The sequence below is a fragment of the Micromys minutus genome (genome assembly GCF_963924665.1).
Source record: "Micromys minutus genome assembly, chromosome: 26".
Classification (NCBI taxonomy): Eukaryota; Metazoa; Chordata; class Mammalia; order Rodentia; family Muridae; genus Micromys; species Micromys minutus.
Window position 1 is genome coordinate 19,045,837 of NC_137961.1, and position 25,220 is coordinate 19,071,056.

The following is a 25,220-nucleotide window of genomic DNA, read 5'->3' on the forward strand; positions in this document are numbered from 1 at the left end:
GTGTCTTCCTTCTTCATCTCTGGATGTGGGTATCCTAACACCTCTGTGTCTTCCTTCTTCATCTCTGGATGTGGGTATCCTAACACCTGTGTCTTCCTTCTCCGTCTCTGGATGTGGGTATCCTAACACCTGTGTCTTCCTTCTTCATCTCTGGATGTGGGTATCCTAACACCTCTGTGTCTTCCTTCTTCATCTCTGGATGTGGGTATCCTAACACCTGTGTCTTCCTTCTCCGTCTATGGATGTGGGTATCCTAACACCTGTGTCTTCCTTCTTCATCTCTGGATGTGGGTATCCTAACACCTGTGTCTTCCTTCTCCATCTCTGGATGTGGGTATCCTAACACCTCTGTGTCTTCCTTCTTCATCTCTGGATGTGGGTATCCTAACACCTCTGTGTCTTCCTTCTCCATCTCTGGATGTGGGTATCCTAACACCTCTGTGTCTTCCTTCTCCGTCTCTGGATGTGGGTATCCTAACACCTCTGTGTCTTCCTTCTCCGTCTATAGATGCTGCATCGTAGCACCTCTGTGTGACGTTTTACTCTCCCCTTCTTCCTCTTCCTACTTTGGTTTTGCTGCACTCCTCCACCATCTTGTGTTGGGCTGTGACCGTGGTCTTCTGACTTACCCTTTGGCCTCCGGCCTTTAAATTTTCATCCCCTTTCCTAGAAAGCCGGTGCCCACATCCACACAGGATTCTAAACTCTGGCTTCATGTTCGCAATAGTGAATGGTGTGCGAATGTGTGGTTTGTGTGCTGCACAGTCGAAAAGGTGCTGTGTCTGCTTCCTATCCAAATCCTGTCCATTGCTTTCTTACATTTGTAGAAACTTCTAGTGCCAGGTACATTATTCTGAGGAAACATTTTCTGTCCTTATTTCCCTCTCCAGAATGTTCATCCAAAGTCCATTCTCTATAACCTGAAAGCTTACTAACTTCTTAGGAAGCTTTATAAGGCCCCTCAGATATAATGTCTCTACCTACTTTCTAGAGCTTTCTCTGTTTTCTTCTGTACCTACACCACCCCCCAATGTGGTAACATCAATAGATTCTTGTACTTCACAAACATCCTCGACTGTCCGTAGATGCTTTCCTTTATTCCTATGTGTGAGCTGCCTTATGTGTGAGCTGGCCTGGGTGTGTCATTTCCTCTTCCTGCCTGCCTGGAAAATATCCATTAAGATCCCACAGTGAAATCTCACTTGCTTCTCCTGTTTGCTTTTATAACCATTTTTAGATATTATTCATAACTATTCTCCCACAGGAGAATGGTTCCAGTATGATTTTTTTTCTCTCATGCTTGAACTGTGGCTATGGCTCTAAACTAAACTGGCTCATCCTTCTGTCGAGTTCAGGCTCACCCTGTCTCCAAACCTCACTGTGTTGGCTTGTTTGGGATTACAATAATGAAGTATTTAAGACCTCATGTATAATAAATGGAAAAAAAAAGTTATTTTTTAGCTTATATGATCTGTGGTTAAGAGCCTAGAGATGGTGTCAGCCTTCTTGCTGGCAGGATTTTGGGGTAATAGAGTTTCAAAAGGCAAGTGACTGGGAAAATACACGTTTGTCTTTCTGGTCTTTCTGCCTACTCTTTAAGAACAAAACAAAACAAGATTCACTCATGGGGGTTTCACCCTGGTGACTATCCAATCCAAATCACCTTTCAAAAGCCACACATCTGTGCATTCTTCCGATTCAAGTCCCGTCCTTTTAAAAGCTCACAGGGAAGATTCTGAACCTCCAAGGCAAGGTTCAGAAGGGAAGAAGCAATATTCAAACCACTGTACTCACCCTCCCTCCCCCTCCCCCATGACCTCACCGGAAACCATAAGGGACATTGTTTGGCATTCATGTTTTCTTAGCATTAGCTGTACATACCCTTTCCGAGCATCCCTCATGAGCCCAGCATTTCGGAAAGTGGGCTGTGAATAGGGAAGTTTATAGTTTGAAACATAGTTAGACTCTTGGGAACACTAATTAACTTTTGCACATTGTCTATATATGCTTTAAAATAAACTGTGATAAACATCCTCTTTCACGTGTGTCTTATGAAAGTTAAGAATCCCTAAGGGCCCACCAACAAAGATGCAATCATAGCTGGACCATCCCGAGGCTTTACTGTTCTGGTAAAATGAAATGACCTTTACCTTTCAGAAGATGGAAAGGCTGGAATCGACTCCCTCCCAATAAAGTTTGTAGTATGTTCTTGCTCTGAAATAAGTAGGTAATGAAAAATAACCTACCAGAGAAGGCAGACAAGGGAAAGATAGCTTGTGTCAGCAAGGATCTTAATAGCAGAATGGGAGCCAAAGCAGAGGGTTAAAAATATAACAGCTGAGTATACAATGGGAGAAAATAGAAAAAGCTATAACCCTGAAACACCCACAGTGGGCAAATGATAACCACAGTCAAAACATCTGCGTGCGGTTCAGTAGCAAGTCTTTGGTGCTGTTCTTCCTTTTACTAATTGAGCTCTGCTCCCTACACCTCCCTAATATCAGGAATATCATCCCTTACGCTTGGGATAGCTATATGCTTAGGTAGGAAACAATGGAATCTGAGTAAAAGTGCCAAGTCCCGCTTCCTACCATGCTCCCCACACACAGAATTGCTTGGTTGGGTATTCTCTCCCCTCTCCGGCTGTCTGGAAGGGTAACAGCGGCAGGGGCTTTGCTACCAATTGAATGGGGTCTGCCAATGCCAGTTAACCACAGACAACACAAGGCTATTTGTCAGCTCTCTGCTGAATACCTGCCTCTGACTTTATACCCAAGAGAAACAAACTCCCTTAACTGTGATTTGTCTTTTATGGTCTGTGTTTTTCTTTTATCACACATCCTAACTTAACTGTTTAATATAAAGATAACTAACACTATAGTCACTTCATCAGAAACATAAATCTCATACTTGTATTGTGTGTAATAAATATAATATAGTATATAAATATAAGTTTAAATGTTTAAAGATGAAAACTGGCAGTTATTATGACTGTGTTCTTGTGAATTAAGATACAAATACGGAGCAAAAAAATTTGATACTTTAAGAGATAGAAAAGTGTGTTTGTAATGGATAAGAAAAAACTTCCTAGGTAAAGCATCAAAAATCCTAACTCTTAAAGAAAGGGTGGAAAATTTCAATACATAGACTTACCTTGGGCTGGAAAGATGGCTCAGTGGTTAAAAACATGTATTGGTATTACCAAGGACCTCAGTATGGTTTCTTGGGCCTACATTGGGTTGCTCACAACCAGCTGTAATTCCTGTTCCAGGGGGGACCCAACTCATCTGGTGGCCTTTTCCGACACCTACACTCCTGTAAACACTAACACAAACACCTACACATAACTGCAAACAATAAAAATAAATTTTAAAAAGGAGTTGCTGTATATTACATTGACTTTTTTGATTAAAAACTCTATCAAGGGATGTTAAAGACATGAACAAGTGTTGAATGAAGAAGAAAGCCAGTTAGCAGTTGAAAAGATGCCTAGCTTTTAGAAGAAAAGGTTATACATATTCAGAAGTACAATTAAAAACCATTCTTGGCCATGGTAAATAAGAACAATTCTAAATGTTGTTGAAGTGTTGGCAAGAATTTATGTGGAATAATGGCATGTCTCAGACAATTTTGCTGAAGACATGAATTTGATATTTATTAAAGTTAAAGATATGTATATGACATAACCCAGCATTCCTTCTAGGAATATATTTGAGGAATTATCACACATATAAATGACACACAATAGTGCTCAGTGTAGTAGTTATAATAAAATATTAAGAAAATGTCCTACTCATAAGGTGAAAATTAAAATATTTGTTATAAAAATATAGATGAGCTAGGTAGTCCTTTATCAATTCAGATTTCCCCCATGGAGCATTAAGCAAATAAAGGATCAAATCCTAGACAAAGAAGTCAACACACGTATCTCTAAAGATCTGACAGATGCACCAAATAGCTCTGGCTATTGCATACAGCACCATGTAGTATTAAACACGAAGAAGGTTTTCACTGGTGCAAAGAGTCGTCCTTGGTCCTTGCTTCAACCATGTGGTGGGTTGACACAGGATGTGGAATAGCAATGGTTTCTTCCTTTTCTGGTGACTTATTTTGAACAGTTAAAAAAGACAAAACAAAACAAGACAAAATACTGACAGGGTTTTTCTAAACAGGATTCACGTAAAGTTAGTGTACCCGAGTTACTCTTGGTACACAAAAAAAGTAGCTCGTAATGTTCACTTACACTCTTCGTCTTCTCCAATGCTCAGTTCTAATGAGTTTACTTTGCTTTTTGTGCATGGTAAATTAGAGACTCCCAGAGATAGCTAGACAGGTAGTTGTAATGAGAAACAACACTTAGCTCTAAAAAAACACTATAAGGCAGGAATCCTGTTCATAAGATACATAAAAAATAAAACCAAAACTAGTCTGTGGCTAAATAGAGCATAAAGGCATGAACTCTGCTCTGTTGACTTCACATATCTGCTTGCACTGCTGTGTCTACTGTGTCTGGGGCACCCCGATATTTACGCTAATGTTTCGCTCAGGAAAACTGGTGATACATACATTTTCAGCAAAGTTCATTAACTTCTAGAAAGACTTGGGTACTGAAGGAAATTGAGGTTTGCATAATGCAAAGCTCTATAGAGTAGTATGTGTTCATTTCTGTGGCTTGTTCCTGCATTACGCTTCTTTAGTAGACAACCATTGGAGGATTACACACGGTCTTGACACTGGCCATGTGAAGGTGATACTTCCTGTCATTCACTCACAGTGCCTTGCATATGGCACATATTAAAAAAAAATCTATGCGTATTAGCAAACAGTGCTCACTAGGCTTGGGTGACTTGTTTTCTGCTATGCTTGCGCCATTTTGAACATGACCAGAATTCGAGGTGGAGGTAGGTAAATGTTACGAGATTTCAGATTTCATTTGGGAAGCACGGAAGCAGCATATGTTTTGATGGATTTCCCAGAGACTCTTCAAGAGTATGTGTTAGGAAACCTAAAAGTTTAGCCCCCGCAATGTCATCATTCTAATTCTTAAAAAAGAAAAAAAAAAGTTAAAAAAAAATAAGCACAGTGTTTTTTAGATGTTGCTTAGCTTGCAGTTTTTATAATGACGGAAACACCTCTGCGTCAGTGACTGGAGGGACGGTTGGCTCATTGATTATGTATCAGAACTCCGTCGCCGATGCTTGATCACAGGAAAACGTCCATGCCCCACTATGGGTCAGAATAAAGACTGGCAGGAGAAGAGAACTCGGTGAACTAGGAGATTGTTTTAGGGTAGTAGAATTATACATATTAACCTTTTCACTCATTTTCCCTATTTCCAAACTGTTCTGCACTAAACATAAACTGTAAGCAAGCCAAGTGCTACTTGTTAGTTAACATTATTCTCCATTCCGAAAAGACTTCTGGGATGTGGACATTTATCTAAAGGATAATCAGGGACCACAGTGGAGTTTTATTTACCTTTTAAAGACATTTTTATGAATATTTTCAGTGAGCAAGGCACTATTTACTTTTGTCATTTGCTGAAAAATGTCATTTTATAATACTGTCTGTCATTTTGAAAAAACACTTGAAGCTGTTAAGTGTCTGAAGCCCTACACGAGAAGTCATTTAGATGCCATGGGGAATCTTTGCAGAGATACTCAGTGTGTCCCTTTTCTCTACCCTCTGCAGCTCCTCGGTAGGTAGTGCCCTTCCCCGGAGACGCTGCTGTGCGTACGTTACCATTGGAATGATATGCATTTTCATTGGAGTTGGATTAACTGTGAGTACCACCGTGTTCGTTTCTTGTTCTCATACAGGGGCTCATGTAGCAGAGGCCGGCCTTTGAGTTCTCGATCCTCCTGCCTCTGCCTCCCAAATACTGGGATTACAGGTGTCCTCTCCTATGCCAGGAGACTGAACACTACTGTTTCTATTCTTTCTGCAAGTTTATGAACTTTGGTCTGTGGTGAGACTGGGGACAGCCATCAGAGATTCCCTAAGTCAGTGGTTATTCAGCATGACAGACTCCTGAGCTTCCGAGGGCCTACAGTCATTAAGATATATAATCCGTGGCTGTGTATTTATTTTTAATTATTTTATATTAACTTTTAAATCTTTATTTGATTATGTGCATGGACATTTTTGTGTGTATGCATGTCTGAACTAGATGTATACTCGGTGCCCATGCTGGCCAGCAGAAGCTGTCAGATTCTCCAATGCCAGAGCTGCAGATGGTTGTGGCTCCTGATGTGGGTGATGAGAATCTAGTCTAGGATGAGCAATTAGTGCTCCTAACCATACCATTTCCTCAGCCTTATAAAAGATTTTATGGCGTTAACTTTCACTGCGCATGAACTGTTCCTAATGGAGTCTGCCTATCTAGAGAGAGGCTGTTTGTGCCCACGTGAAAGTCCTTAGCCCTGAGAAATTCACTACTTGTTCGTCAGAACCCCATTTACTTTTATTGAGTTGACAACCAACTTTTCATGGTCATGAACTGTCTTATACCAAAAACATTTGCTGGGAGGATGAGTTTGTTTTAGAGCAGACTAAAGTGGAACAGTTGGCCTGGAAATCAGAAGAGAGGGAGTTGATCTTTGCTTTCTGTGGGCTGTGATCCTTGGTTAATATACGTGGTCCCATGTCTTTAGCAGTGGTCTACTGTGCCACATGGGAGTAAATATTTACATGGACTAAACACCTTACAAAGAAAACTTGACATGAATTTCCTTCCTTTTCGGTACTGAGTTCTGGGGTTTACGGGCATGCATCCCCATGACTGGCAGTGTGCGTCTCTATTTACTTCATAGAATTTATAGTTATACACGTATCATTGTTGTCTGTTGATTATAGTCAAGAGCTACATGTAGTCTTATACAGCGGTAAACATTAGAAAATGGTGAATGGTTACAGGCACCATGCCATGCTACCCCCTGCTACTCTCTGTCCCTAGTGGTCTCTCCACCCCATAGCTAGCCACACGTTGGTACTGGCCACTCTCTGGCCCCAGCAGCGGCTTCTTGCTGCAGACTCTGCTAACATTCCCAGCAACCTGGTAAGATCAAAACTCTCAAGGCTTGTAATTTATCAATCAGATTTATATCAGTAAATTCTCACAAAATGTTCACAGAATAAACTCAGAACCAACTGATAATGATCTAAACTGCCCACCTAGATAAGACAAATTGTCCTGTAATAATCCATAAGTTATAAATCCTCCAGTAGCGGATCCTAATGGATCTGCCACCTGAACTGGGGGCCTCCCCTACCTACAGGTTGTTTCCATCTTTTTTCCCATCCAAAAGGACCGTCTCTTTCTCCTGCCTCCCCTCTTCCTCTCTCCAACCCAACTACTCTTCGCCCCGTTATTGGTCCCCCGAAATCTTTATTCATTAAAGAAAGGTTCTTGCCATAGTCTTACAAGGTACTTAGTGGCTTCAGTTTGGAGATGTATTTCATATAATCACAAATAGGGAGACATTTCCTTAAAGTTTCTAATCTTTTGCTTTAATATTATTTTTTTGTTTCAGGTTGGCACACAAGATTTTTCAAGACGATTTCACGCAACCTATGTGTCTTGGGCAATTGCGTATCTGTTAGGTTTGCTTTGCCTTATCCGAGCTTGTTACTGGGGTGCAATCAGAGTCAGTTATCCAGAACATGGTTTTGCTTAAGCCTTCTCATGAATCCTTGATGCAGGCGAGAGTGTCCATTTGTCCTTGAGAAGCTCTTCTGGTCACCTTCAAGTCATTTAGCCTAATGGATTCCACCCCGGTTTGTATAGTAGTCTCAAGACTTTGTGAGTCTTTTCTGATCAGATGCTCACTGAAGTACATTATATGCAAGTTCATTTGCTGCTAGGTTCTCAGACTTGGAAAACTGAAGCTCTGTCTTTGTTCTTTTAAATCATAAAGGTATTTTTGCATTTGTCCTCACAGGTTATATCTAATATCAGTCTTTCATTATGTTCCAAACAGTTGTTCCATTACTTGTTGATGTGGGACTATTCCCGAGAAGTGTTTATAAATGTTTCTACAATAGGTTCACATTTATACTTACATTTTAAACAGAATTGCTTGCTTTAAAATATAAGCAATATGCATTTTTGCTTGAACTGCTTACTGTAATTTTAACCTAAGAGTATAGTTACCTTATTCAGGAAAAAAAATTGAGTGTACTTTGAAAAACTTGACATTATTGTCAGAGACACATTTCTAGATACTATATGCTTGGTTTTTTTTTTTTTTTTTTTCTTTTTTGTTGTTGTTTGTAGAAAGACACAATATTTTGGTAGTAAATTAAAGTACTTAGGATGAACATATAGTCCAATTGGAGATGTTAGATAAATGTCTTTTCTCTAAGATTACAGGACTTTTTGCCTTTCAGTTTTTGTCTTTTTATTTAGCATTTACAAAAATCTGGTCTGGATTTATGGAATTTAATGTTACTCTGCTGAATGTATTCCTTTATATACTGGAGGAAGTATTTCAGACAACATGTTTTATAATACTTCATCATCTCCTCAGAGACATGTTGACACTGGGTTGCAGTCCTTGTCATTAGACTATGGTAAACTTCTCTTCTTGAAATGCGCGTACACCCGCTTCTCCCTGAAGAGAAACTATGACTTCTCGCAGTAGCTGAAATATTAGAATTAGAGATTCTCTTACCATTTCTCACCTGGCCAGAGACTGACTCAACTTCTTCAGGAGAAAGGGTCAGAGATAAAGATCTCCACCGTTGTCTGAAACTCGGCGTGAGAACTCACGGACTCAGCTCTTACACTGCCCCGTTCTGCAGTTTAGAAGGAATTCCTTGAGGGTCAGGGTCTCAACTTTTCCACATTGTAGAATTAGACAGTGAGGTGCCCTGAGTACATTAGTAGGTGATTCCAAGGGACAAGACTAATGTTCTAAATTATTTATGTTCCTGATTAATATGAAAATGTACTTACTGCGACGTTGGGAGTCAACCATATGTAAACCTCAAAGAGAAAATGATAAATGTGTAACTGAAGTAGCTCAGGATCACATGTACCTTCAAAAATATGCTAATAAAGATTATTATTCAAAAATCACTTTGTTCTGTTTCATATTAAAACATAAGACTTTATCCCCAAAGTTTACTTTGAGATCTTGCTGTGAAATGTTCGTGTTAAAGATTACTGTTGCATAATGTTCCCTTATCTCTTTTATGCTGTTTTTATAACTATGTTTTCATATTTTCATTGGGTATGCTGTGGTATTGTCAGCATGCTGTATATTTGGTATGAAATAATCAGTGTCTTGTCTTAATGACAGTACTTTGTAACAGTGCTGGGCGTCCGTTCATCTCTTCCCTACTGGTGTGAAATCTCACATTGTGTTATATGCTATTTCACAATATCCTTCCAGAATGTATCTGTGGGGTATGTGTGGCCGTTTGTTCCTATGTTCACCCCTATTTAGATCCCTTCCTGGTACTCACTGTAAAGGAAAGGATGAAAATGCACGAGGGAGCACATTACTTTTAGTTCTTACATATGCTTGGGTCAGTATTTGTATTTTATTGTTATAAATGTGTTTGTTTACTTTACATCCCCATCACAGCTTCCTCTCCTCCATCTTTGCTCTCACTTCCTCCCCTCCCCATATCCCTACTTCCTCCTCTTCTCAGAAAATGGGAGGCCTCCCATGGGCATCCAGCAGACTTGGCATATCCAGTTGCATTTAGACTAGATGCATCTTCTGTTGAGGCTAGACAAGGCGGCCCAGTTAATGGAAAGGGATCCAGAGGCAGACAGTGTAGTGTAAGTAAGGTTACACTAAACTCCTGTTTGTGGAGTCCCACATGAAGACCCAGCTGTGCAACTTAGACATGTGCAGTGGGCCCCGGTCCATCCCATGCATGCCTTCTGGGTGGCAGTTCAGCCTCTATGGGATCAGGTTAGTTGGTTCTGTAGACTTTCTTGTGTCCTTGACCCCTTTGGGTTCTTCAGTCCTTCCTCCTCTTGCACAAGATTCCTCAGGCACCACTTAATGTCTGGCTGTGGGTCTCTGCATCAGTTTCCATCAGCTGCTGGGTGGAGCCCCTCAGAGGACAGTTATGCTGGGCTCCTGTCTGCAAGTATAGCAGGTTGTCATTAATAGTGTCAGGGTTGGGCTCCTTCTCATTGGCATGGGTCTCAAGCTAGGTCTGTCACTGGTTGGCCTTTCCCTCGAATTCTGCTCCATCTTTTACCCCTGCACAATAAGGTTTTGTGGTGGCTGGGTTGGTGTCCCAGCCCTTCCATTGGACATATTGCCTCCTTATAGGAGATAGCCAGCTCAGATGCCATATCCTTCACTGCAAGGAGTCTTAGCTAGGGTCACCCTCATAGATTTCTGGGAGTTTCCACTGTCCCAGGTGTCTAGCTAGGATGTTTCTCTCCCTATACTCTCTCCATCCATCCTGTCTTCACCTCATCCCTCCTGTTCCCACCCCCACCCGCTCCCTGACCTAGGCCCCTCTCCCCACTTCTGATGTCGAATCGATTTCCCCTTCTCGGTTTCAAGCACCCTCCCTTGCCTCTCCTTGTTACTTAGCCTCTTTTGGGATTATAGCGTGGCTATCCTATACTTTACGACTAATATCCACTTATCAGTGAGTACATGCCATGTTTATCTTTCTGGGTCTGGGTTACCTCACTCAGTGTGAACTTTTCTAGTTCTTTCCATTTGTTTGCAATGATGTCATTGGTTGTAATAGCAGGGCAGTACTCCATTGTGTGAATTTACCACATTTTCTTCATCCATTCTTCAGTTGAGGGACATCTAGATTGTTTCTAGTTTATGGCTATTATGAATAAAACTGCTATGAACACAGTGGAGCACATGTCTTTATAGTAGAGTGGAGCATCTTTTGGGCATATGCCCAAGAGTGGTGGCATAGTTGTGTCTTAAGGTAGAACTATGCCCAGTTTTCTGAGAAACTTCATATCCAAAAATGATATCCAAAGTGGTTGTACAAGTTTGAACTCACGCAAGCAATGCATGAGTGTTCCCCTTGCTCCACATCCTCGCCAGCAACTGCTGTCACCTGAGTTTTGATCTAAGCCATTCAGACTGGTGTGACGTGGAATCTCAGGGTTGTTTTAATTTGCATTTCCCTGATGACTAAGGATGTTGAGCATTTCTTTAAGTGCTTCTCAGCCATTGAAGATTCCTCTGTTGAGAATTCCATTTAGCTCTGTACCCCATTTTAAAGTTTGTTTTTTTATATATTTGTATCTAATTTTTGAGTTCTTAATATATTTTGGACATCAGCCCTTTCTCAGATGTGGAGTTGTTAGAAATGTTCCATTTTGTCCTTTGATGCTGTCCTTTGCCTCACAGAAGCTTTGCAGCTCCGTGAGTTCCCATTTATTAATTGTTGATTTTTAGTGCCTGAGTTGTTGGGGTTCTGCTCAGGAAGTTGTTTCCTGTGCCAACACTTTCAAGACAGTTTCCCCTGTTCTGTTCTTTCAGATTTACTGTGTTGGTTTCAGGTTGAGGTCTTGGATCTACTTGGACTTGAGTTTTGTGCAGGGTGATACGGATGTGTTTGCATTCTTCTACATGCAGACATCCAGTTGGATCAACACCATTTGTTGAAGATACTTTTTTTCTTCCTTTCCTTCCTTCCTTCCTTCCTTCCTTCCTTCCTTCCTTCCTTCCTTCCTTCCTTCTTTCTTTCTTTCTTTCTTTCTTTTTTGCTTGCTTTCCTTCCTTTCTCTCTCTCTCTCTCTCTCTCTCTCTCTCTCTCTCTCTCTCTCTCTCTCTCTCTCTCTCTCTCATTGTATAATTTTTGCTTCTTTGTCAAAATTGAGTGTCCATAGGTGTGTGTTCACTTCATTGATTAGCCTGTCCCTGGTGGAGAGTAGTCGGCTGGAAAGTGGAGATCAGGGGACAGGGTGCAATTTACCACTGTTGGGTGTGCTTTAAGGGCTTTGCCTTCACTTCTTGGAGATCCCACCTGGACCTTTCCTGAGCGGAGGATCCTTTTGTAGGGCAGGGCCCTTTGCACCCAGGGTTCCAGCTGTACTGTCATCTCTCCAGGTGCAAGAGGGCAAGGTCAGTACTTGGTATTTGGAGCTACAATATTTAGGTCCATACTATCTTAGGTTAATGAAAAAAAAAAAAAAAAAAAAAAAAAAAACAGATCCAAATAGTACCTAAGAGCAAAACATTAAAAGACTGTTATAGGAGGTGATTAAAAAGAAGACGCTTGAAAAATTAATGTATGGAAAAATTTACAAAATAAAATAAGCAAAAGACAAATTGGGGAAGGTAATTTTCAAAATAGTTGAATCTATCTCTGAGATATTAAGAAGGGTCTCAAGGCACAAAGAAGCAATTCCTAAGAGAAGAAATAAGCCAAGTCTGGTGGCATACACACACTTTAAATCCCAGCACTTGGGAAGCAGAGGCAGGTGGTCTCTGTGTGCTTGGTGTGAGCTGTAGCTATGTTCGGGCACATAGCAAATCCAGGCCAGTCTGGGATTCATCGTGAGAACCTGCCTAAAAATAAATAGATAAACAAATAAATAAAACCCTGAAAACAAGCATGAATATCTTTTTTAAATGTTACTGCTTGTTTTTTTAAGATGTATTTTTTTTTGTCTTTAATCGTGTATGCATGCACACACGCACATGAGTGTAGGTACCTGTGGAAGACAGGGTTGTCAGATGGTCTGGAACTGGAGTCAACCACAGGCCCATGTGAGCTACACATGCATCCTGGGAATCAGACTCAGGTTTTGTTTGAGAATTGTGAGCCCTTACCAATGAGCTGTCTCTTCTGCCTCACCAGGTACCCCTTTTCCCAGGAAAGAATGTAAACTGAACCAAAGAGAAGCTATTTCTTTTCTAGTAACTGAAAAAGAACAGTAATATTCCACGAACTTTTAGAACATGAGAATCCCAGTCTCTGGTTCCTTGTATTCTCTGGTATCATGATTCTAAGAATGTGTACCAAAGGTGCTATGAGTAAGTGCAAGTGTATATATGATGTTTGTCATATTTGTTGTAAATATTAGAAAGAAGAACTTTTTTAAAGAGTAGGTTGGGTTCCATCAGTTATGGCACACTTAACGTGGGATATAAAAATCCACCACTAAAAACATGAAAAAAGCTTGGGAAGTAGAGGCAGGTGGATTCCTGTGAGTCTGAGAGTTCTAGGCCAGCGTGATCTACACAGAGAGTTCCATGATAACCACAGCTACGCAGGGAAATCTAGTTAAAAACCCTAATAAAAAAAATGAATAAAACCATAAAATGTCATTTGAACCCAATCACAACATAAACAACATAATCATCTCCTTTTGATCTGCTTTAGGGAAAGTGAACCTCTGTACTCTAAGCACTAAGGAAAGGAAAAAAACAGTGTTACTTCTGGATGATGTGCGACCGACGATTTAAACGTTTTTAACCACATTCATAGTTGAGAATCTTCAAAATTTTTAAATTTGCCCTTATCAAGTCACTATGTCATGAGCACACTAACGTGTTAATTTCATCTAGATTTTTATACCTATTAAAGATTGGCCTTAAATAAATTGCCACAAATTTAAATTGTGAGACCGTATGCCCCATATTATCACTTCTTTTTGTGTGTGGGCCATACTTCTCAGGGCCTAGGGGGCTGGGGTTGGCCTGTTTACAGAAAGAGCTCCTCCCAGTGCCTAGTCAGCAAAGAACTCTATCGCCCCCTGCTGCTCAAAGTGATAAAATCCCATTTGTTTTTAGAGAGAAAAATGAACTTTTGACTAGCTATTTTTTTATTGGTGTGTGTGTGTGTGTGTGTGTGTGTGTGTGTGTGTGTGTGTGTGTGTGTGTGTGTGTGTGTGTGTGTGTGTTTATGTGTCATGGTGCTTGCATATGGTGGGGTCAGAGGACAACTTTTGGGAGTCGATATTCATAAGGTCTGGCTTGTGCAGCAAGTAATTCTACCCACTGAGCTATCTCACCAGTCCCGATTAGGTTCTTCTGAGCATCTTTTGTGAACATATCTGTTATTTTAGGAGAAAAGGAATGAATTTAACAATGACACGGCCGAGTACTGTACTAGTGTCTCAAAACATGCTGTGTGTATTTACAGGAGCCAAGGAGGGAAATGTGCACCTTTCTGTTTTACAAAGAACATGGACATACCCCCCCCCCCAGCCCTTCAGTCTGATTTTAAGTCAATTCATTCAAAGTAGTCACTGCTAGGTAATTCTGATATGGGTCTGGGTTGCTCTGTTTAAAATACTGCACACCCAGCCAATCACTGAACTGAGAACGGGGACCCCAGTGGAGGAGTTAGAGAAAGGACTGAAGGAGCTGAAGGGGTTTGCAACCTCATGGGAAGGACAACAATATCAACGAACCACCCACCCCCAGAGTTCCCAGAGACTAAACCACCAACAAAAGAGTACACATGGAGGGACCAATGGCTCCAGCTGCATATGTAGCAGAGGATGGCCTTGTCGGACATCAGTGGGAGGAGAGGCCCTTGGTCCTGGGAAGGCTCAATGTCCAAGCGTAGGGGAATGTCAGGCTGGGGAGATGGGAGGGAATGAGTGGATGGGTGGTGAGCACCCTCATAGAGGTAGGGGGAAGGGAAAACAATCAATAATAATAATAAAGTGCCCTCCCAAATACTGCACACTAGATTGATTCCCCGTGCTTGAGAATAAATATTCATGTATGTGTTTTTATGTATATGTATGTGTGTATATATACACACACATACATATACATAAGTGCACACATTAAATGTCCACCATGCCCATGAGATTCTGAAGAGGTTAAGGTGTTGCAGACCACTAAGTGACTGTCCCAGTTAGCACTAGTCTGTCTGTTTCCAAAGCTCACCTGTCTTCTGCTGTATGAAGTTTTACTGCACTTCACCTTTGAGCTAGTGGTTTTTGGGTCTTATGTCCCCTTTCATCAAAATTAATGGGAATGCTTATTGAAAGTAGTTTTTTTTTTAACATAATAAAGCTCAAAAACCTATGCATTTGAAATATACAACCACATCTGATTTAAATCATTTAATTTATCTAGCATATTTTCTGTTAATAACTAACAAATAATAGGAAGACTGAGTAGGCATGTTGTTAAATATGAGAAAATTGACATGGAGCCTTAAATGATATTATTATTTTTTGTCATAATGGTAGTTGAGATAGTTCTAGATGAGCCCAATTAAATGTCTTCAGTTAATTTTACATGCTGACTTATATTCATTTAAAATTTATCCTGTATATATTTTACTAAGTGTTCACGGCTTGAATGGAATGCTGTTTATATTTTACTAAGTGTTCATGGCTTGAATGGAATGCTCTAGAAGAACTGAAAAGAGAATGAGTGTTCTTTCGAAGGCTGCTTCTCAGTCCTGCGTCAGAGGCAGCTAAAGACCTATCCTGTGAAGGGATGCGTCATTTGCCACTTTTGCAGGTAGAGTTTGGATCTGCAGCCCTGTTTTGTAAAGCATTGGCTGAGGTAGCTGCCTTAGACTCTGCTTATGTTGAATTTTTTGAACACTTTAAGTGGCCTGTTGCTGCTTGAGTGTTTGGATTTAGACTGTGGAAAGAAATTAGAAGGCTAAGGGCGTTAACTCTTACAAACCCGGAGTCTTTTTCAGTAGTCATGTTTGCTTACACATAAGCAACCTTTTCTGTCCTCAGAGGGCACCTACCTGCTTGTATGAGCATGCATGTGCTAGTGAACACACACACACACACACACACACACACACACATTAAAACTAGTTACAGTTTTTTAGTATATAATTATTTTTAAAACCTTGGGTTGTCTGATATTTCCATACAAAATATGTCTTTGGCTTAGGTGGTGGGTATTTGCGCGATCTTGAAGACTTTTCAGACTGCAGCCTTTTGTAACTGAACATGCGTTACGTAAGCCCATGTGATGCTTTCCCCCTGGTCTGTTCAGTCACACTACTGTCAGACACAAGCCTGCATTTTCATCATAGTCTGGAGATGTCAGAATGTGGTTTTCATCTTTATCACGGGGCACTGAGTTAAATGTGAATGCTCTAAGTAGCTCTGTAGTCTGGGTCAGAACCACTGAAAGCTTTTCCATTCATGAATCCTTCTTTTCTGAGAAACATTCATGAAACTGAGTCTATAGGTATATAGAATAAATATACACATAAAACATTTACTGATATAAAACGTGAAGAGTTTTATTTTGAAACACAAAGATCTACCATTTATCAATGATGACAGTGAATTTCATATTAATGAGATGGATGCACACAAAAATTAAAACTCAAATATCTGACTATGCATGACACAGAAATCATCAACCTTTCAGTCAATTGTATTTGATTCTATAATTGTCAATACTGACAACAGAATTCGGCTTTGCAGAAATACATAGTACAGCACAGCAGAAATGTGTTTCGAGTCATTTCAAAACTTGCCAATGTTGACAAAACATTGGTTTGTGTGTGTGGTATGTGTGTGTGTAGGAGTGTGTCAAGTGTCTTGCTCTCTCACTCCCCACCTTATTCCTTTGAGACAGGGTCTCTCATTGAACATGGAATTTGTATATTTTGTCCAAGCTGGCTGGCCAGCAAGTGCTTCAATCCTTCTCTCCCCTCCCCCTCTCCCAACGCCCCAGTGTAGGGGTTAAAGGAGCACTTGGCAACTCCTGACTCCCAACGATCTAACTTAGGCACATATGTTTACAAAATCCACCAAGTCACCTTGGCAGCCTGCAAATAATCTTCTATACAACTCTATTCAGGAACTCAAAATTTAAAATAAAAAAAATTATGCTGCAGTATCATTAAAAATATATTTTTATGCATGCTCCCTAGCTACTGTATACATTAGAGCAGAAAAGTTTAGTATTACTTCCATGGTAATGTGTCTGTGTGTAGGTTTGTGTATCTGAGTGCTTGTGTGTGGCAAGGCCAGAAGCGCCAGGTATGAAGCTGAAGTTACAGGCAATTGTGAAGCGCCTGCAGTGGATGATGGGAATCGAACCCAGGTCTTCTGCAAGAGCAGTACATGTCAACTGCGGAACGGTCTCTCCAGTCCCCCAAAGCAGAAAACTGTTCTGTGCAGCCAAAGATCTACAATCCAAAGCATACAGCGGTCTAGCTCACTGACACGTGGCTTCAGGGCATGCAGAGTTACAACCTGTGCTCAGAACTGAGGCTAAGGTGCAGCCGTACATCCAACATGGGTGAATCCTACCAGGCCCACCTCAGTTTGTGGTCCTTGTGCATTCAACATGTTTTTGCTGTTGTCAGTTGTGTTCGGCCCCCACAGTTAGCTGGGTGACCATGTGCATGGCATCTTGAGACTCTGGGCTCTGGACTCACAGCTCGGCGCTTCTGCTGAAACATCTACCCTATTCTTTTCTGTTCTAGATCCTTCTTTTCTGTTATTCCCGATTCCTGTGCCTCCTCAGAAAAGCCACAAAGCTTCATTTTTACATGCACTGTGCTGCCCAAGTCAAGGGTTAGTAAGTAACTCCTCCTGTCCCGTTCTCACACCGTCCGTGTTCTGTCAGCGCTGGCTCCCGGCCGCGCTCACTTTTCTCTCCTCAACAGGACTGTTTGTGCAGAGGTCTCCTGCATCACCTGGGTGTCTGTAAAAACATCTCTCTGACTTTGGGTCCTTCCTACCGTCTCCCTAATTTCTTTCCCACCCTTCCACTTTTCAAGTGATCACACTGAACTTTAAATCCTTTAATGCATTTTGGTATAAAGGAATAAAGGATCTCTCAGCGTGCTGTGCCGCCACAGAGCAATCACGTGTATTTCATGCTTCTGTAGGATTGATTCCTGCTTCATTATATATGTGTGTGTAATATATAATTATATGTAATACATAATAACTACATAATATATATCCCTTTATGCTTCTTTAAAAATCTTTATTGACATTTATTTATGTGAGCACACTGTAGCTGTCCTCAGACACACCAGAAGAGGGCATCAGATCCCATTACAGAAGGCTGTGAGCCACCATGTGGTTGTTGGGAGTTGAACTCAGGACCTCTGGAAGAGCAGTCGGTGCTCCTAACCACTGAGCCATCTCTCCCGCCCCTGTGCTTCTCTTGTTGCAGTGAGTATAGCTTTCTAATGGATAAACCATTTTATGCTTGAAAATTCTCCTCAGGCCTTACTTTCCCTATGGGCTCTTTTATGCCCCCCCCCCAAAGTCTCTTTGTAATACTTTGGTTTCATATGAACACTTTCACTGCCTGAACCACACTCTACTTGTTAGCCATGGGACTGTTCTCCTGTTAAATGTGACTTAGCCTTCCCATTCTCTTCCTACCCCTCGCATAAGGGGGAAAAATGAACTTCAATTAAATAATATTTTTATTGCCCCAAAACTTCAGTGCTTCGGGTTACAGTGACTTTCTTCTGAAACGTGCAAGTCTTTCTTAAAGTTTCTTAGACTGCTCTGTTTTTCTTAAGTCTCCACTATATAATGCTTGTGAAATATGCGTATGCATATGCTATATACACCGCTGACTCAATTCACCCTGGGTCAGGTCCCAAGACATTCTAGTGTCCAATTCTCCTTTCCTGTCCAAACTGCCAATCAAGTCATATTTGATCTCTCTCTATCCCTCTTTCTATAACTAGATAATATGTACCATTCATATATGTAATAAGTATATATAATCTCCCATCCGTAATGGGACACATTTCTTCTTGCAGTGTTGGTAAATGTCTACAAATGGCCTATGTTTCTGTGTCTGACAGCACCCACAACACTTACCCACAATACCACTGTTAGAATGAACTATTAAATAATCAGTTTTGGTCATGTCATTTGTCTGAAAGCCTTAAAATCGTCACTTAAAAGATCCACCATCAAATAAAGGCTCAGAATCTGATTTAAGCCACCCCTTGTTTAGTTTTCCTCTTTGTCCATCTCGCCTTACTCTGCACTTAAATTCTTGTCTTCTTTGCACTTTTGTTCTTCTTCTGGGTAACCGAAACAACGAAGCATTACTTACTTCCCAACCTTCCCAGAAAGACTTTTGCCTAGATCCGAGTGTCAGCTGAGTGTCAGTAGAAAGAAGTTTCTACTGTACTCCCGAATGTTCTATTCCACTAACTACACAGACCCACAAAACTGACTTTGTAGCCATTTGTATTAAGTCCTGTAAGGGCTGTCTGTACCCTCGGTCTGTCTGTCTGTCTGTCACACACACACACACACACACACACACACACACACACACAGTCTCCCGTCAAAGGACGTGAGGTGACAGTGGGAAAAAAAACTTCACAAGAGAATGATGGGAAAGAATGGATTTGGATTCAAATAGACTTTCACTAGCTGTGACCCTTTCAGGACTGCAATGGCAGAGTGTAATGGTGTCAACTGAGATCTAGAATCATCTAGGCAACAAACCTCAGGGTATGTCTGTGAGGGAGTCTGTAGCTTGGGCTGATGCTGAGAAAAGCTTGCGGAACCGAATGAATGGGGCAAAGCGAGCTGGGCTTCACCTCTGCTGCGTCCTGATCTTGCCACACCTTCTTCATCGTGGTAGACTATACCCTTAATCTGTGACCCCAAACAGACCCTCCCGGTAGTTTTTCCGTGCTGTGGTTTGCTTTTGGATTTTGGACACAGCATCATCAGAAGAATAAGTGACAGGATGAAAGTCTGTATTCCGGCCGGCCGGACCCCATTTCACCATCACCATCCTCGTGGGCAGCGGGAACCCACAAGACCGACTAGGTAGGTAGAGCAGCTCCCAGCCCTTTGCAACTGGAAAACAAAGGACCTGGCGACCTGCTCTGGAGCTTGTGTCACAGACAGGGCTTTCCGCAGAGCCAGCCTCTCCCAGCTCGTCGGCCTCGCTCACAGAGGCGGGCTGGCTCCCGCCCCTCCTCCGCCGCGCAGCGCAGAGCCGGAGGCGCTTTCCCGCGGGCGCCCGGTCCAGGGCGAGCGAGCCCGTCCGCACCCACGGGAGGTCCGCCGCGCGCGCGCCGCGCTCACCGCCCCGCAGCCCCTGGCGAGGACGCGCGCGCCGCCGGTTTAACCGTCGCGCCCCCGGGGCCCCGCCCAGGCCCTGACCCCCCGCCCGCGCCCCGCCCCCAGCCGGCTGCCGCGGCGACCCAGGCCGCGAGGCGACGCGCGGCGGGAGCCGTTCCCCGACGGCAGCCGGGCGCTCGGCCGCCGTGTCTGGGCTGAGCGCCGCGACGCCGCGCCGGAAACCCTCCCGGGTCTTGAGGCGGTAGGTGAGGGGTGGTCGCCGGCACCAGCCCGGGCGTCGGGTGGGCTGCGGGCACCGCGGGGGAGCGGCCCGGAGGGGCGGAGGCAGGGCAACCTCGGCCGCCGCCTCCGGCTCGCCCGCCAGCGAGACTGTCCCCACTGACGCCGTGCACACCTGTTGCCTGGACAGCGTGTCCCAGCGAAGCCTTAAATATGTCTTTTACTGGGAGACGCTCAAAACAAAAACAACAAAACAACCGAAAACCCTCTTTTAGGTCCCCTCTCCAGGTTTTTTTTATTTTATTTTATTTTTTATTTTTATTTTTTTAGAGAGGGTATGAAAACTGTGATGCTACATGTAGCTGTCGGATAGCTTTTTAAACCAAACAGGCCAGTTACATCTATAGAATATATAATATGCATCTTCACTACCCAATAATGGATTCTATAGCCCGTTCATCTATATTTTGTTTCTTTTTGGCTATTTTATCAGGTTTTTATTTGTTTGTTTGCCTCTTAATAAGCTGCATTAGGTTTTAAGGAATACTTCGAAGTGTAGAATTTCGAAGTAGAAAAATGAATTTAAATCTTATCGGGTTTTCTTATGGGTAATACACAGTAGATAAATAAAAGCGATCCTTTAAAGATGCACTAGAACTCTGTATATTTATTTTGGTAGGGCTGGGAGTAGAATCCAAGACTTTACATCCCAGGGAAGCACTTTACCACTGAGTTACATCCCCAAGAAGCCAAGAATTTAAAAGGGAGATGTTAATTTCTGTAGTCAGCGGATCTAGCCCTGGCTGGCTTCTCATCCTGAAGCTGAGGATGAGTTTGAATTTCTAAGTGCTATGATTTTAGGAGTGAGGTTTTATGCAGTACTGTGGATCAAACCCAGGGCTTTGATAGGCAAGTAGCATGCCACCTGAGCCACACACCCAGCCCCATGTCTCTTCAACTCCACACTATGCTTAGTATGAAGAAAACATGTCATAATCTAATATTCTAAGAAAAAATGTAAGTTGAGGAAATGGAAAATGTTAGCATACATAATTTATTCACCGAGGCTTTAACATATATGCCTCCGGGTTAATCTTTCATCCATACACAAAATACTTGCATATATGGAGTCAAGTGTCTGAACAAAGAAACAACTTCAGAGACGGGTGAATTTTGTAGTCGAATCCTCACTTCTTGGGTAACTACGTAGAATTGGGTTTTTGAATCTCATGGTTCTCATCTGTAAGGTGGGACTAAGGACTTTGAACAGTTAATGTCCAGCTCAGTGTTAAGTAACACTTGTAAGGTATTTTTAAAAATGGTGTTTAATTTAAGGCATCTATGCTCAACACCGACTGCATACAAACTGTTCAGTTTATGTGCTTGTTCTATATTTTAGGGAATGCTAGTTAGTTTGTAATTTCAGAATTAATGAGAACTTCTGAAAAAACAGAAAAGGGACCTGGGGTACAGTCAGTACTGTTGCCTATGGAACAGCAGCTACAAGGCCCCTGACTAATAGCACTAGTAGTCCACTGATATTGCTCAAAAGCAGCTTGCCCTACAAGACAATGCATTTTTGAAACTTGAAAGAAACTTTAGCAACGATTTGACTATATTTTGAATGACTATTTTGGAATATGCCAAATGGCCTTAAAATGATCTAGGTCACAAACTGTATTTTCATCTTAAAAGACAACGTTGTCCTGGGTCTGTCCAGTGCTATGCAGCGTTATCAGCGAGATTCTGTTCCTTCTGCAAGTCTTTTACATGTCTTTTATAAACGTTGATGAGATGAGATGAATCTCTAATGGTAGCACTGGCAGCAACGAGAAAACTGTTAAGCTCTCAGACGAAGCAGGTTAAGATCTGAAGTTACTTTATACATAGACTTAGTTCAGCTGAGCCTTTTGTTTTTAACTAAACGGAGCTCTAACTAAAGGAGTCTTCTCTCCATCAGCAGATCAGCACCATGCAGCTCCGTTTGATGTGGTGATTATCTTGTAAATACTTAACCCTTTAACTAACAGAATCAGGGTAGTGTACTGTGCACTGTGATTTCTAAATCATTCCCTGCAATGTCAGTGTTTCTGTGCAGGCAGAGTTTACTTTGCAAAAAAAAAAAAAAAAATTAAAAAAAAAATTAAAAAGTCTGTGTGGAAAGTATTTTCTAATTTCTTGACTACTATGAGTAATAATATGGGGAGACCTAGTGTTCTCTTCTTCCCTGCTGCCAACTGAAAGGTGGGTGTCACTAAGGGGGCTTTCTTTCTATGTTTATTGCCTTGCCAAATCTGTAAATCCCCCAGTTTGAATAGTATGGATTTGCCTTGCTCAGCAGCTGGAAGAGACTTCACAGTCTACAGCTAGTTTCAGCTGAGCAATGGGAAAGGAGGGGCCATATGCCAGGCTCTGCTATTCTTTTGTTCATACTGGAAACAGTGTGGAAAGTTACTGTGTAATGTCATTAGAGTCCATCAGAACAGTTAGGGTAAACATCAAGTAAAGAAACATTAAAAATTCACAGAGCTCTTCCACATAGAAAATAGTCAACATGTAGTTGGATTTTTGCTTCCCATTAAATCACTGTAGTATTATGAACAAATACAATGTTGATTTGCTTAGATATATAGTAGTTCTCAAACAGTGGGTAGCAACATCTTTGGCAAACATCCCTCTCCAAAAGTATTGACATTATGATTGAAAACAGTAGCCAGATTACAGTTATGAAGTAGCAACCAAAGTAATTTTATAGCTAAGAATCACCACAACATGCATTAAAGGGTCAGAACATTAGGAAGGCTAAGAACCTTTGGTTTAGAAGGTGAATTGTTACATTAAAACAGTACTAGAAACATAAGAAAGCAAGATAGAGACTGAAGATGTACTAGCTGGCTTACCCTGACATTTCAGGAAAGATTAACTCTGAGGTTAGTTAGCACGACTGACTTAGAGGGATTATATGTTATTGTAATGTTAGAATTGTGTACATCCAGAGACTTTTATATAAGAGAAAGCATTTTGAAACAAGGCAGTGGTTAGTAATCATAGCTTTTACTCAAGGAAATGTGAATTTGCTTAAGGTCATAATTATTTTTAGATGACTGGTATGAAGCTAACCAAGGTCCCACTTTCGTCTTATTTTGAAGCACACTAGAATTTAGGAACCTGTGTCCCATGGATTTAGTTGTAATGAGAAAGTCTTAGACTTACTTGGTTTGCTTAATAAAATCATTTATGTTGCAGAACAGGATGAAAAGACAATTGAAATCTAGATTTTGTGGTCTCAGCCAGTTAAGTGTATTCAAATAAACATGTAACTTAGTTACATGCTGTATTCTAGCAAAAGCAATAGATGGAATACAGTGGGAACCAATGGGAAAGGAAGGTAAGGAAAGTGGGGTTATTTTACTTTGACTACTTATTAGACCATAGACAGCTTTTAAAACACTACTTTCTTTAAGCTATGTGTTAAGAGTCAAAGATACTCTGTAAGGAAATAGGACCTTGATTTTGGTCCTGAAAGATGAATAACCACGTGAGATAAGAGTAGCAGGGAGAGGAAGAGTCAAGAGACATAGTTGGATTTCTGTCCATAAGGAAACAGAATAATGGCCATTCAACAACCTCCTCAATATGATGGAGAAGGCATGGCTCACATTGCATGCATTCCTGAGAGGGAGAACTGAAACTTAGTAGTTGGTGGGGGACTGGGTGTGGAGAAGCTGTTGGAGGGAAATAGAGGCCTGTTTCACTGAACATGTGTATGACATTCTCAAAGATTAAATTTAAACTTTGGTTAATAGGTAGTTGCAATGTGTGTAATTAAGAACTGGATCAGAAGAGGTAACAACTGTTTTGGGAAAATAGGAAAAGCCTTCTTATCAAGAAATTGTGGGATGTTTAGAAGGTCGAGGCTACAGTTAGACTCTGGAATAGTGGTTCTGAACCTTCCTAATGCTGCAACCCTTTAGTACAGTTCCTGGTGTTGTGGTGACTCCCAACCATAAATTATTTCATAGCTGCTTCATAACTGTACTTTTGTTACTGTTAAGAATTGTAAATATCTGATATGCAGGATATCTGATATGTGACCCCTGTGAAAGGGTTATTCCACTACCACAGGGGCAAACCCACTGGTTCTGAACCACTGCCCTGGAGTATTGTCTCTAGCATAGATAAAGCCTAGCTAGCATTTCACAGTTTGTTGACCTTGGGTCATTACATTGTTTCTCTGCACCTTAATGGTAAAACAAGAATGACAGATTACCTTCCACTGTATTGTGTAATAGCAGTGTTCTAAGTGATTTATGTAAGTTATATTTGTATTTCCATCAAACCTCGAAAGTAAAGAAGGCTATTTATTATCTACTGTCTGTAGATATATAATGTCTGTAGGTTAGACGTATAGTATGAATCCAGGCATGCTTACATAAAAATGATTAATTTTGAGTCAAGGGCTAGGTACCCCATGATGGCTTTGAATTTAACCTGGTGGGCCAGTGTGGTCTCTAACTTGCGATCTTCCTGCTGTAGCTCTCTGAGTTGTGGATTACAGGGCATACCACTATGCCAGAGTTCCGCGAGTGGTTCCTCAGTCACAGAACTGTTTGTAGTAATAACATGTATGCAAGTGGTTTATTGTGCATGCCATGGATATAAACACTTTCTATTATTATTCCCACAGAAGATTTTGAACCACTGGGCAGTATTTTTGTTTTTGTTTTTGGTAGGTGCTAGGGAATTAACCTAGATTCTTGCAAATGAGAGGCAAGAATATTCCCCTTGAGCTATATTCCAAGGTATTTTTGAATGTCTTATTTCTCAGACAGGATCTTACTAAGTTGCTTAGGCAGTTGTCCTGCCTCATCATCCAAGAAGTAGTGATTACAGGCCTTCTGGCCTGGACTACTTGTCATGCATTCATGTTTTTAAAGCTTAAATGTATATATGAAGTGGCCACAGTTCAAAAGACATCAATATTTATTTGCTTGCTGAAAGAATGGCTTGTTTTATC

At 41.4% G+C, this 25,220-nt stretch overlaps 1 protein-coding gene across 1 annotated transcript in view; it reads left to right on the top strand.

Moving 5' to 3' along the window:
• PIP4P2 (phosphatidylinositol-4,5-bisphosphate 4-phosphatase 2) overlaps positions 1 to 9,061 on the top strand; it is a 47,180-nt gene extending 38,119 nt beyond the window's left edge. Inside the window, exons 6-7 of the mRNA XM_080938503.1 lie at positions 5,692 to 5,782; positions 7,533 to 9,061. Coding sequence (XP_080794629.1) covers positions 5,692 to 5,782; positions 7,533 to 7,676 — 235 coding nt within the window. The 3' untranslated portion in view covers positions 7,677 to 9,061. The remainder of the gene's footprint in view (positions 1 to 5,691; positions 5,783 to 7,532) is intronic.
• The last annotated feature ends 16,159 nt before the right edge of the window (positions 9,062 to 25,220 follow it).